Here is a 14,908-nt window from a genome sequence, read left to right on the forward strand (position 1 = left end):
ATTGTGGTTATTGAGTCAAGTGTTGAAGAGTATGTTGCATTCAACAATAGCTTAGAGAATCTGCCATGGTTCATTTCCACATGTTATGAAAGGTATGTCCTTTCCACAAATATATTAAAATCCATCGATCCAGCATACTAAACAATTATACTATTAAAAGTATAATGTTATACTTAGTATTTAAAGAAACTGCATGAATTATTAATAACTTAATGGAAAAACAAAAGAAAACCATACCCAAGATTACCAATTCATCATATAAAACCATTATTTTTTAACTTTTGGTGTCAAAACCTTCATTCTCTTCATTTCTTGTTGAAATACATGATGATTTTGTTACATTGTCCACAACATAAAAACTGTCAAACTTACAAGTTTCTTTTTAAAAGTACAATATAAAAGGGCATATTTGTCATTTTTATAATATAAAAGGGCATAGTTGTCATTTTCTAATATAAAATGGTAGAGTTGTCATTTCTAATATAAAAGGGCAGAATTGTCATTTTCTACCTAAATGTTAAGTTTAATTTATACTTAACAATAAAAAACATAATCAAAAAATATATGACCGACATAAATTGATAAATGGCAGTATTTCTATTAAAATGGCATATTTGTCATTTTTATAATATAAAAGGGTATAGATGTCCTACTGTAATATAAAATTGTAGAATTGTCATTTTCTACCTAAATGATAGCTTGAATTTATATTTGACAGTAAATAACATAATAAAATAATATAGCCGACATAAAATAAACAATTGCAGTTTTCTATTAAAAGGGCATATTTGTCATATTTATAATATAAAACCGCATAGTTGTCGTTTTCTAACATAAAATGGCAGAATTGTAAAGACTGTTATGTTTTAGGATGTCCGACCTATTTCAACCACTCTGAATGGATTTGCAGTAATCAGATTGAAATAAGTTACATGAATGATCTTGTTTGGTTTTTTCTCTTAAGCATTGTACTCAAGTATAGCTAAATTCTCTATATTTCATAATAGCATCCTATTTTAAAATGTGGAAGTGACCAAATTTACAGAAATTGTCATTGTTTAAATAAATTTCCAGAAATAGTCCTTATACAAAGTACAATTCCATAATAAAAAATGTAGGTAAACTGCAATTGACATAAAAGACACGTTAATGCTTTCATTTAAATCTTGAACATAGTATGCTAGTATGCTAATAGTTATAGACCAATCAATTTTTGTTCATATACTTTAACTTAATTTTTTTAAAGTGTATGCCTATAAGATATTGCATACACAAAGGAACAAACATAAACACACAAATATGTTTATACGATGGTACATAAGAAGGGTAACAGAAGGAGTAGAAGATAGAAATAATCAAAATAAGGAAAATAATAAACAAATAAAAAATCGACATAGTTGTTTGGAAGATGCTTTACCAGAATCGTAAAGATGAAGATGTAGATATGAATCAAATGAGAGAAACGACAAATGTTGGAAAAAAATTTAGGTGTTCGGTATGTATTTATAGGTACAATGAGTATGTGAATATAATACTGTAATCGTGATTGCATTCCTATTATAATTGCTGCAATTTTGGTAAAAGATTAATGAATTCAAAATTATTGCTGATTATATAGGATATTGTTGATTTCATTCCTTTATGAAATTGAATTTGGATGCAGGGATAATATAGTAACCAAATTGCTGATTAGTAGGAGGTGATTTGTCAAAGAAGCAATGAACGGGAAAAGAATAGATAATAGAGTTGCAGTAATGACACGTGGAAAGATGCATGTGTAAGAGGGGGACATGTGGCACCTTAGAGAGTCTTTTATTAGGAAGATATATATATATATATATATATATATATATATATATATATATCTTACTATATTATTATACAAACCTTACTATTTCTAAAAATAGATTTAAGACGTCCAAACCATTAAGCTAATAGTGGAAATCATTCAGCTAACATTACAAATAACAACTATATCGTCCAACCTTATAAACTGAAAGTATAATCAAATAATGCATCAATTTTGACCAAGTCCTCTTTAATTATCGACAAAATTTGAATAGACAAAATTTGAATCCTAAAATATCGGCAAATATCGCCGATCTCACCCACTTTTCCACCAACATTCACGGAGGGAATCTTTACTCATCTCAAATTGCTACTGAATTCATTCTCCTTTTATTCCCTTCTCTCTGGTAAACTCTTCTCCGGTAGCCGCCATCGCTACGACCACCACCAACACTAGACTCTGCCAATGTCATACACCATTCGTTCCCACCATCACCATCGTTATCTATTTATCTGTAACCGCCACCAGAACCGTAGCTTCTATGCCTTCCATTGATACCAGCAAGCTTAACCCTAAGCCTAAGTCACCTCTACCATTGCCACCAGACGCCGACAACATCATACACCATTCACCAGAAACAATCCTCTGATCATGAACCAACAGTTCACCACCAACCGATCTCCATTCTCACACCGCCAACCGTCTTTGATTGTCGTCTCCACCCAGTCTCCCCTCTCGCAACACTTCTCCTGCGACAAACCCTTACTATGATTTGTCTTTGTCTATCTCAAAACCCTTAATCTACAGACACCACAACGCATCGTCACCGACAACACCATCGCCCTCACCCTGCAACCAATTGTTGCCTAATCGCTGATAGACACCCTGTTATCTCTGTACAAGAAAAGATAATACATCTATTATATATTTGATCATTTTTACATAAAAGTATATTCAGTTGTACCAGTTAGTTATCATTTATTTGCATTTGATTATCATTTTAATTATCATTTCTTGTGTTTTTTGGCTTCAGTGTAATTTCTAAACATTAATCCACCTCTTCTGTATTTTATTTTAAGGCTCTGATGTAAGTAAAAAGACCATGCAGGTAAAAGATGATGTTCACAGGTCTTGGTTTGATGGTGAACGGGATTTCACAGAGCTGTTGGTGTGTGTTGATCTTGATCTTGACCTTGGCACTCCTAAAATCATTAAACCTACTTTGAGTGCCACCATTTATGTCAAATTTGTCACCTTTTTGTAGGTTTATAAAACTCATATGTCTCTACCATAAAGAGGGTTCTGACTCAAATTCTTCCTGAAGGATTCGAGCAACATAAAATCGTTCATGAATTGTTAATTAGGAATTAATTTATAATTTGAAAATCTATTCATGAATCGGTAAGTTTTAAATCTCATCTTTAAGAGTATGTTAAAGGAATCACCTTGGGTAATGTGATGTTTAAGTATTGTTTTTTTTTGTTCTGGTTAAGACTGTATAATGTTTGGGTAAATGGTATCGATGCTATTTCTCTGTTTCAAATATCAGGTATATCTTCTATTATATATTCTTTACTACTTATATAAAAGATTGTTTTAATGTTAATATTTTAAAATTTCTCTTTATAGGTAAGCTCAAGTGGAAGGATTAAATAGACTTGATTATCTAGATAATTGAAGAACATGGCTAGATTTATAGAGAAACTAGATGCAATAACCTTTAAATAAGAGGTATTTTGTTATCTATTTCTCACCTTGATTATTTTAATGTGGTTAGGATTTAATTAATTTCAATTATTTACCCAGGTTAATAGGATTACATCATCTTCATCAGGTGAGGTTCACACTATTTTTGATCTAAGCATTACAAAATATGCTCCTTATTTGTTCATGAGAGTTCTCTAAAATGGTTATTTTTGTAGTTAGATGGAAAAAATATAGCTCAAAAGCCTCACGAACGTGGATATCAAGTCTTCATTAATCGATAGAATTAACAAAGCTAAATGGGCTAATGATAACTGGAAACCTTGATGTTGATGGCCATGGCTGGGGTTGGTGGAGCAAATCGGCCACTAAACCAATGGTAATATCTAAAAGTGTTGGTTTAAATATGTTTATGTATAAAAATGTCCAATTTGTTTATATTTTAGCGCTAATTACTTTTTAGAATATGCTTACCATGCTATAAGGTTTTATGCCACCACTTATATTTGTAGGCACGAACCTGAGGTAAAACCATTCTCATAATCAGAGGTAAAACCATTTCCATTGGCTCATGTTTTTTATTTTTCCATTTTTTCTTTGATTCAAGATTACAAATGAACGAAAACCAATATTGATGTTCTTGGTACTTGGAAAGGAATGGAACCAGAAATCAATTGGAGATAAAGGGTGAAAAAAAACCTAGATTTTTTTGCATCTTACTTCATCTAATGTTTTATGATTCAAAATTTCAAATTTCATCATTCAGAAATCTATATGTCACTAAGTTTGGTTTATTTCTGATGGATCGTTCTATATTTGTCACCAGGTATTGTTGAAGATAAAATAAAGCTTTCACTTTGAGGGTTATTTCTTACATTCAGGTACTTTTAGTTCACATGCTTTTTGTGTATGTTTTCTTTATGATATAAGAGGAATTTGATATATGAGTTTAAACTTATCTATCATGGTTTAGGCATAGTCGGATTATTAAAAGTCCTAACCAAAGAAAGAAAAATTATTAAATGTCCCAAATAAAAAAAATATATGTAATATATTTGTTAAGGGCATAATAGTCATATTGTTTGGGTCAGGTATCAATACTTAAAAAAAATAAAGTTAAGGATGATGGATCAGAGGTGTATGAGTGGGATTAAGTAAATTCATGGGTTTAGTATTTCTTTTTCAAAGTGTAGACATGTCTTCTTCGTATGGTAGTTTTATCTAATTTTTCTCTATCTTGATTGGCAAGGCAAATGACATTGATATTTCCTGTAAACTGTCCTTATAAACATGAGCTACTCTTTAAAAATTGAATTTGGTCACATGGATGACGTGAAATTTTGTTGGTTTAAAATTGACACTTGATTTACCTTTTTTTTACCCTTTTGTGCAGGCATGAAGCAGATCTATCTCGGGATGTCAACTAGCCACTACCTTATGGTGACGATGATGATGATGATGATGATGATGCATTTGATTGGATGGTTTTTAAGACTTACAGTGTTCCCCTGTTCCTGTAGCTAAAAAGGTGAAACCACTTCTGGACAGCCACCTGTTTTTTTGTAATACTTGAACCATTGATGGGTTGAATGGAATAGAGGTGAGGATTGAACAAAAACGAAATCTTCATCTTCACTTGCATTCAAAATTATCTTAGTATTATAATGGAAGAAAGCACAATTGTTATGGCTGGAGCAGAATCCGACCTGATGAAGCTAAAGGTTGGTTAATTGCTGATAAATTGTTTCTGCTAAATTTTTGTATGTGTGATTGTGTGTATAATTGGACTTTACTAATAAATGTTGGGAATTTTTGTTTTGATTTATAACTTTGAAACTTTATAACTACCGAGAAATAGTTTGAATAAATATTGGGAATTTTCTGCTAAAGTTTTAAATAAATATTTGCTTCAATTTGTGTCCTTTTGTTTGGTTAAATATAAGAAATAACAGTGTACTTCTGTTGCTACAACGGTGTGCAGCCAATGGATATCCCATTTAAGATAAATCTGGTAAGTTGTACTATTAATGCTCATAAATATTAGAAAAGGAAGGAAATAACGAAATGCGATGTGATGGATTTCCAATGTGTTTTTGTTTTATAAATTGTGTTTTTTGTTTATTAGGAGAGATTTTTCTGTTAAACAATTTCTCTTTTAGTTTAATCTAATAATTTTTGACATAATATTTAAAAAAGAATGAGTAAGGATTGTGTTTATAGTTGTTGTCAATGTTTGCTTTGTGTGCACAGGAAGTAAAAGAATGGTGAAACACTTATGGAATCGGTAAACAAAGTTAGCGCAAAATCTTTTTCCATGTGAGTAATATTTTACCTTTTATGTATATTGATCATGTTTTATTGACCATTATTAAATATGTATTAATCGTTCATAATGTTAATGCAAGGTTGTGGTTGCACCCTGTGGTGGAAAAACATTTTAATTGAGTTGAGTCTTGTTGTGATTAAGTAAGTGAGGGTCGTACAATTAATTGTTTTCCATAAATTCTCATATTGTATCTTGGTTGTAATAATTTTTTATATCTTTCTACCATGTTTTTTTTGACATGTTGCAGGAACCAAAACCACCCACATATTTGCTTGAAGAACTATTGTTTAGGCAAAGAAGTTATTATTTGGTATTACTGTGTTCTATTTTATTTTTGTTTGTATAATATTGTAATAGTGGAATTATATTTAGGATGCATTATACATTAAAAAGGTTAATTACATCACTGTAATATGGGTACAACAATAGCTAGATTTTTTTTGTGCGGTGATTTGTTTATTAATTTTTAAAGTTTCAATTGTTTAAAAGCATATGGTCATGTTATTTGGTTGGGGAAATGACAAAAAAAAAATGGTGATTTTTTATAAAATACAATCTCTAAATAGTTCCCTTTTAGCATTTGTACCATATTTACAATCAATGAAATGGAATATCATTATTTTAATTTTAGTGGTTTGTATCTCTCCTTAAACTACATGATATATATATATATATATATATATATATATATATATATATATATATATATATATATATATATATATATATATATAGACATAATTTTCTATTAAGTGTGTTTAATAAGATTTTGTTTCGTCGTAGTTTGGAAAAATTTAATTCATAATAATTATTTGTTATTTTCTTAAAGAAATTAAAAAATAAAATGACATTTTAGTTTAGGGGTGTCTCTTTTAAATCTATTTACTTACGCTAAATAAAGTTAATCTAAAACATTTTTTTTTAATTTTTAAACCCAAATTAAAAACAGAAACGTATTCTTATTTTAACCTAAAAAAATAATATATAATTATTTTAACCCAAAAAAAAACATACTTTATAATCAAAAATAAAAACGAATTTTATTTTTAATCTAGACTAACAGGAAAATATTAATGGAAATCATATAATTCTATTATTTTTGTTTGAACCACTTACACAATTTATATTTTTTGCCGCATTAAACAATTTATTTTTATTAGTTATTTGATGTATCACGTCAAAAATAACGTCAAAGTTGGATTCTATTGTCTTGACATTTACTTTTTTTTTTAACATAATATTTTTGTAAAAAAACATATTGCCGAAAAAACTTATTTTCCGCCGCTGCATTGCGCGGGTAAGCGGCTAGTATATATATATATATATATATATATATATATATATATATATATATATATATATATATATATATATATATAAAACTTTGTAAAAACCTCGTTAGTCGGTTTGTAATAAGATCATATATCTATAAAATATGTTTATAAATATGCATGTAGCATGTTTTGGAGTGATTTGGAGTAATAATGTTAAATTATGAAAGGGGCCCCTTCATTTTGCCTTCTTCCTTTTATTATTTTATAAAAATAAGAGTAAAAAAGGAAGAGTATGACTTTTTGATTATTCAAATGAGAGAATGACTTTTTGATTATTTAAATAAGAGTATGTCTTTTTGAATATTTAAATAAGAGAATGACTCTTTGATTATTTAAATAAGAGTATGACTTTTTGAATATTTAAATAAGAGTATGACTTATCTTAAGAAGCATGAGTTTTTGACTTATTTAATCAAGAGTAATAAGAAGCATGAGTATTGTGCATGCTATATATATATATATATATATATATATATATATATATATATATATATATGTGTGTGTGTGTGTGTGTGAGAGAAAGGCTTTCACTTAGGTATGCTTCTCTTCTCCCCTCAAAATCGTAACATGCATGATGCATGGGTTTCTCTCTTAGTTTTGATCATCTTATGAAGATATCACTTGCTTTTATACTCTCTTGAAGTTCTACTTTGGTTATGAACTTCAAGCCTAAGAATTAAGAGTTTTAGACTAGCATCTACATTAAGTTGGCTTGTTCTTGGTGTCTCAAATGTTCCACATTCTCCATCAACTTCTAAGCCTCCCCTTGAGGATTCAAAATCTACAAAGGTTGTTAAACACTTCTTCCTCTTTGGTGCTTGTTTTATTTCCAAACTTTGCAAGAAGATCATTGGTGGGTATAAACTTCGTTTATGTTTATTCTAATTTTAAAGTCTTCCGTTGCTAAATTTTATGTTTTTGAAACTAATTTTTGAATAAAAAACTCAACAATTGGTATCAGATCCACCTTGCAAGTTTAGTTAAATTTTCAATTTTTGAAAATCTTAGTTTTTGGCGAATATGGATAACTTGATTTTGTATAAAAACAAGTTCGTACATATTTTCTTTGAAAACTTTTTTTAATTGTTATTTTATGTGACAAAAGTTTCATGCATATTTTCTCATTTACATTTGTCTTAGAAAAACAAAGGTTGTCTTATATGTATGTTGATATGTATGATGTGCATAAACTAGCCAATAACCATTGTATTTGTTTTGTTTTTGTGTTGGTTGTTTTATAAAAATGGTTGTAATAATTTATTCATTCATATGGTATGTAGTAAATTAAATAGGTTAGTTTTCTTGATTTATTTTTGTAATTAATAGATTAGTTAATATAAATAAGTTATTTGTACAAAAATGTAACAAGAAATGAAGTTGGAGCCATTTTTGAAGAGCAAAGAGCAATTTTCGTGATTAAGAAACATGTTGAAAGTTAATGACAGTTTCTGAGAAGTGTCACTAATGTGGTTTCTGAAGGGTTGTTGGACTTTTAGCGACAATTGCTGAATTTTCGCTTTCAATAAGCTCTTCAAATCTTTTGCAAACAAATGATGTTTACTCAAGTGGGGGCTTCTACAACAACATTACAAGAAAATTTTTGGTCCCTTAAAATGTCCATTTAGGAATGGACTTGACATTTTTTGTTGGCTCACAAAAAATATCATTAGTTGGCTATGTTTACGCACATATAATTTTATGAATGTTTGTGTTGTTTATAAAAATGTTAATAACGCTAAATTTTGAAATATTCAAATATAAGTTCTAAAATGGTGATTTTTATAACTTATACAAACTCCATATATATAAGTAATTAAAGCAAGTTTTATTAAAGATATAAAAGGTTCAAATGCACTCAAACTTAATATCGGTTATTAAATTTGAATCGAGTCAAATTATATAAAAACCATCTTTTTATGTAGAAGCTTTAAAAGCGATTTTGTTTTGAAAATTGGTATCATGTTTATTATATGCATTTAATAACCATGATATCGTATGTTTTTAAAAACTTGAATTATAAAACATATAAAAGTCCCTTTTTTACGAACCTCAAATCTATGCAATCGTTTTGAAGAACACTCGCACATCTCTTGTATGCACTAGTGGGATAAAGGATACCTAACCACTTAGTGTTATCTTTTGATGATCGGGGTGTCTTTGCAATTTCTAAAACCAAGTTATAGGCCGATTACACATGTTTTTCAAATTGGACGGTTTGATCGGAAATATTTTGTGATAAAGGATACGTAATAAAGAGAGTTTCGAAGCATAGATGGGATCAAACATGTCAAATTAAATTTTTTATTAGTGATCCCATAAATCTAGGAATTATATAGTAAGATATAATTGATAATCGATATCTTCCGGGTTGAATTCAAGTAAATGGGATAAATGATACCTAACCATTTATTTGTTTTGCAACTTGGATCCTAGACTTTGATAATTAATGTTTTTAGAAACTAAAAGGGTGTAACATCCCCCTCCGGTACGTATCACAATATTGTCTGCTTTGGGCCACTCGACACGAAGACTTCCTAGGGGGTCACCCATCCCGGTATTAGTCTCGCCCGAGCACGCTTAACTGCAGAGTTCTTATGGGATCTGCTACCCTCACGACTTTAAAACGCGTTGTGACAAGGAAGGTATCCACACCCCTTATAAGGAAATGTTTCGTTCTCCTTCCAAGCCGATGTGGGATCAGGTGCAACCCACCTTCACCCCCCCCAATTTTAGGGTTCGACGTCCACGTCGAACAAATCGAATCGTGCCCTAGCTCTAATATCATTTGTAACATCCTCATCTGGCACGTATCACAATATTGTCCGCTTTGGGCTCCCGGCACGAAAACTTCCCAGGGGGTCACCCATCACTGGATTGCTCTCACCCAGGCATGCTTAACTGCAGAGTTCTTGTGGGGTCTGCTGCCCTCACGGCTTTAAAACGCATTGTGTTAGGGAAGGTATCCACACCCCTTTTAAGGAATGTTTCGTTCTCCTTCCCAGCCGATGTGGAGTCAAGTGCAACCCACCTTCACCCCCCATTGTAGGGTTCGACGTCCCCGTCGAATGCATCGACTCATGCCCCAACTTTGATACCATTTGTAACATCCCTCTATGGCACGTATCACAATATTGTCCGCTTTGGGATTCCAGCATGAAAACCTCCCAGGGGGTCACCCATCCCTGAATTGCTCTCGCCCAGGCACGCTTAACTGTAGAGTTCTTATGGGATCTGTTGCCCTCACGACTTTAAAACGTGTTGTGATAGGGAAGGTATCCACACCCTTTTATAAGGAATGTTTAGTTCTCCTTCCCAGCCGATGTGGGATCAGGTGCAGCTAACCTGCCCGCCTTCACCCCCCCCCCCATTATAGGTTTCGACATCCCCGTCGAGCACATCGACCCGTGCCCCAGCTCTAATACCATTTTTAACATCCCCCTCCGGCACGTATCACAATATTGTCCGCTTTGGGCCATTCGGCACGAGGACTTCCCAGGAGGTCACCCATCCTGGTACTACTCTCCCCCGAGCACGCTTAACTGCAGAGTTCTTATGGGATCTGCTGCCCTCACGACTTTAAAACGCGTTGTGACAAGGAAAGTATTCACACCCCTTATAAGGAAATGTTTCGTTCTCCTTCCAAGCCGATGTGGGATCAGGTGCAACCCACCTTCCTTCGTTGGATACATGGGGGGTGAAGGCGGGCAGGTTAGCTGCACCTGATCCCACATCGGCTGGGAAGGAGAACTAAACATTCCTTATAAAAGGGTGTGCATACCTTCACTATCACAGCTCGTTTTAAAGCCGTGAGGGCAACGAATCTCATAAGAACTCTGCAGTTAAGCATGCCCGGGCGAGAGCAATTCAGGGATGGGTGACCCCCTGGGAAGTTTTCATGTCGGAAGCCCAAAGCGGACAATATTGTGATATGTGCCATAGGGGGATGTTACAAATGGTATCAGAGCTGGGGCATGGGTCGATGCGTTTGACGGGGACGTCGAACCCTATAATGGGGGGTGAAGGTGGGTTGCACCTGATCCTACATCGACTTAGTAGACTACAACGGATCATGCATAGCAATGTTATATCCCCTAGATCTATGGATGTAGTCTTCAAAAGAATTAGTTTTACCATACAAAAGGGTTTAGCGGCGCAACTTATTGTCCGTTTGCCTTCTCATTCGTTGTATGATGATAACTAAAATCCAATGTTTTTAATAAATGGAAAATTTTTGTCAACAAATGTGTTTAAATCTTTATAAGTTCTTTCGACCATTTGGTTAAAAAAAATAGATTGCAGTTTAAACAATATGACTTTTACAATCATATTATTATCACAAAAAAAAAATCATAAATTAAGAAGATGGACGAAAATGTTGTCATCACAGTAAAAAGGAGCTTATTTGTTTAAAGTCATATATTTTAATGTGTTTGTCTATTTTAATACCTTTACAAAACTTAGAATCGACAAATCTGATGAGAACAAGTCGAAGAAAACTTATGTTAAATGAGTCTTTAACAAGGTGATTCGCTATCTCTAATTATGTTTATTTTGGTTATAAAATGGTCGTTTTGATGTATGTCAGAGACAAAAAGATATCAAAGTAGATATGATTAACCTTCAAAGATCTCACTCATAATTTTGTAGATGATACAATCTTAATTTTTAGAAGCATGGTTGACAGATAAAATCAGGGGAATTCTTAGGTTATCAATATGTTTTTATTTGACTTTCGGGCTTCAAATAAATATTCTCAAGAATCAAAGTATATATAGAGTTGGTGTTTCTTTTGCTCAAAGTAGAAAGGATACCCGTGTTAATTAATTTTGAACCAACAAAATTACCATATATTTACTAATGTATTTCTATTGGAGGAAATATAATAAAGAAAGTTGGGTGGAAATCAATTTATGATAAGTTAAATTTAGGATTTTCATTTAGTGTACAATAACAAAGTATTACAAGCGGCAATAGATTAAAAAAACACTCAAGATAACGTATAGAGAAATTCAGATACAAGGGACAATTACCACTTTATGATACGTGGCAATTTCTTAGTCAGTAAGGAAGAAGAGTGACTATGATGGCCCATTTATGTTTCTTCAAACGTGACCATTTTATTGCCACGTACTTATATCCACTCCATCCCCTCAACTTGTCTGTTATATATATTTTTAAATTATTTGGATTTACTATTATATTTTTAAATAATCAAATAGTTTTCTTAAACCTTTTAAATTACGGTACTTTTTGATGTATTTATAAAAGATACGATGTTTACTTTAGTTTTTAGTGTCATTCATTACGACCAAGAAATACGGTATACAACTTACACAATCAATTACATTATTGTTGAGTTGATGCAACTAAAATAGAAAGTTTTGTATTTTTATAGATTGTCGGATTATTTTTTGTAAACAGTTAATCTAAAATATATTTAACAGTAAATATATAACGTTTGTTTTTAATTAGTTTGTTACTTTGAATAAATTATTGCATCCATCGTGCATATTCAATACAGTTGGCATATTTGACTATCATTTATAAGATCTTTTATATTAGTCTTGTTAAGTAACTTTATAGAGGTATTAGAATAATACAAGTAGGCGTATTCATATTTTCTAAACCAAAAAATTACATTATAAATTTATAACTCAAAAAAGATAGATAAGCTCTTTGTTAACTTTTCTGTAATTATCGTTAAGTAAAAGGTCCAATGTTAGGGGTTGTCAATAAGTGATATGCTATGGACTTGTGCAATCATTACCAAAACATGAACATTATCCTCTTTAATTATGTTCTAAACAATATTAAAATCTCTTTTGTTAGATAGTTTTTTGTTGATATTACATTTTAATCAGTTATAATGGATCAAAAGTATCACAAATACGTGGGAATGGAATTATTAATGTTTGTTGAAAAATACAAAAAATATAAAATAGAATAATAATGGAAAGTAAAAGTAGAAAAGAAATGCAAATAATTCAAATTCTTTTGAAGTTTATAAATACACACCCCATTCTCAAAACCTTTCTATTCCAAGCCAAGAAGAAAACAACACCACCAAAAATGGCCATCACTCTCCTTGTTACCCTAACGACTACTCGACCAAAGCCTTTCATCGACTAAAAACTCCATTAACGAATCTACAATCGACCACTGAATCCTATCCATGGACTCAAAACAAGTATCGAAGATGAAATCTTTCGATATCAAACTGGAAAAGACCAACGCCATTTTGAAGTACAAGAGGCTTCACACAATCACGACTCTGTTCCGATTCATGGAGATGATTGTTTTTCTCGTCATGATTTCGTCTCAACTACCGTTTTCCTTTTCCGTTAAAGTTTTTGGTGATTATTTCAGAGGAATCACTTTCTCGGCATTTAGCCCTAAACTCGTGTTCTTGATCGGAAACGTGATAATATTGATTCTGTTTTTGAAATCTCGAGCTTCTGAAAACAACGATGGCGACAAAATTGAGGATTTATGCTACGAATACGTTAACAGCTGCGAGAGAAACGTCGTAAATAGTACTACTGTAACTGTTCTTCCTCCTCCTCCTTCTCCTGCTCCTACTACTACTACTGCGGCTGCTATCATTATTCCGAGTAACAGAAGGAAGATTTCGAGATGCCGATCGGAGAATCCGATAAGAGTAGAATGCAAAGAGAATCAAACTCACCGGGAACTGAGGCGGTCGGCGACGGAGATGAGCAGATCGAAGAACTTCGATAGGGCGGCGGAGAGGGAGAAGAGTTATTTGGAGGATGAATTGAGCTGTGAAGATTTCCGGCGAACGGTGGAGGATTTTATCGCGAGACAACAGAAGATCTTGAGAGATGAAGAGTTCTCTCCCATGGTGTATATCGACTCATAGAAGCATAGACTTTGATTTAAAAAGAATTTTTGTTTTTATGTTTTCGCAAAAGAACAAAAAAGGAAAAGAGAAATCTAAAACACCACTTGGATAAAGATCGTGTTACACTTCACTTGAAAATTATTTTATTGAGCTCGTGAGTTATATTTTATTCAGTTTTTGAGTGCACGAGTTGAGTTTTTAGATATTATGTACGTATGTATGTGTATATATTTTTGGGTTGAATCCAATCAAATTTGTACTGTTAAATATATTTACAGTTCTAAGATCGTGTTACACTTCACTTGAAAATTATTTGTTATTTTTGTGTGAGAATCCATGCATATTTTATCATGATAATTCTTAATATAAACGCTTGATTTCTTAGGCGCAAAGAAAAAAAAAATCTGGACTTGTATTGAATTGTTCATAAAAGTGGAGTGTCATCCCTATTTATACTCACAAAATATATATTATACATAAATGTTGGTTTTAGAGACTTATAAGTAGTTGTGTAAAAACAAATTACTATTTGTTTGATCGTTACAAAAAGATGTTTGTCTAGGAGTATTAGAAATTGACAAAGAGATGTCTGCTTAGTTAAAAAGTTGAGGTTCAAAAATATAGTTTGTCATATATATAAAAAAAAACTATTTGCTTGATATGATTTGTATTTTAAAGAACGGCTAATTAAATAAGAGAGTTTTATAGAACATACTACTAAGATGAAAATAAATTAATTAAATTAAAAAAAAACAATACGAAAAGACGTTAACCATTTAACCATTGGAGGATACGTCATTTAATAAGATGTTAAAATTAATGAAATTAGGCCGGACGGAGTGGACTGCGGGGAAACCGCGGGATCGGTTCCCGCACTTAAGCACACCGCACCG

General features: G+C 31.8%; 1 protein-coding gene across 1 annotated transcript; it reads left to right on the forward strand.

Annotated features, from left to right (window-relative positions):
* Nucleotides 1-13,349: 13,349 nt before the first annotated feature.
* On the forward strand, nt 13,350-14,033 carry LOC145139998 (uncharacterized). Its single transcript, XM_079073627.1, has one exon. It carries the CDS (start codon nt 13,350-13,352, stop codon nt 14,031-14,033), a length of 684 nt encoding a protein of 227 aa, XP_078929753.1.
* The last annotated feature ends 875 nt before the right edge of the window (nt 14,034-14,908 follow it).

The sequence above is a fragment of the Lactuca virosa genome, chromosome 9 (genome assembly GCF_052849685.1).
Source record: "Lactuca virosa cultivar CGN04683 chromosome 9, Lactuca_virosa_CGN04683_v6, whole genome shotgun sequence".
NCBI lineage: Eukaryota > Viridiplantae > Streptophyta > Magnoliopsida > Asterales > Asteraceae > Lactuca > Lactuca virosa.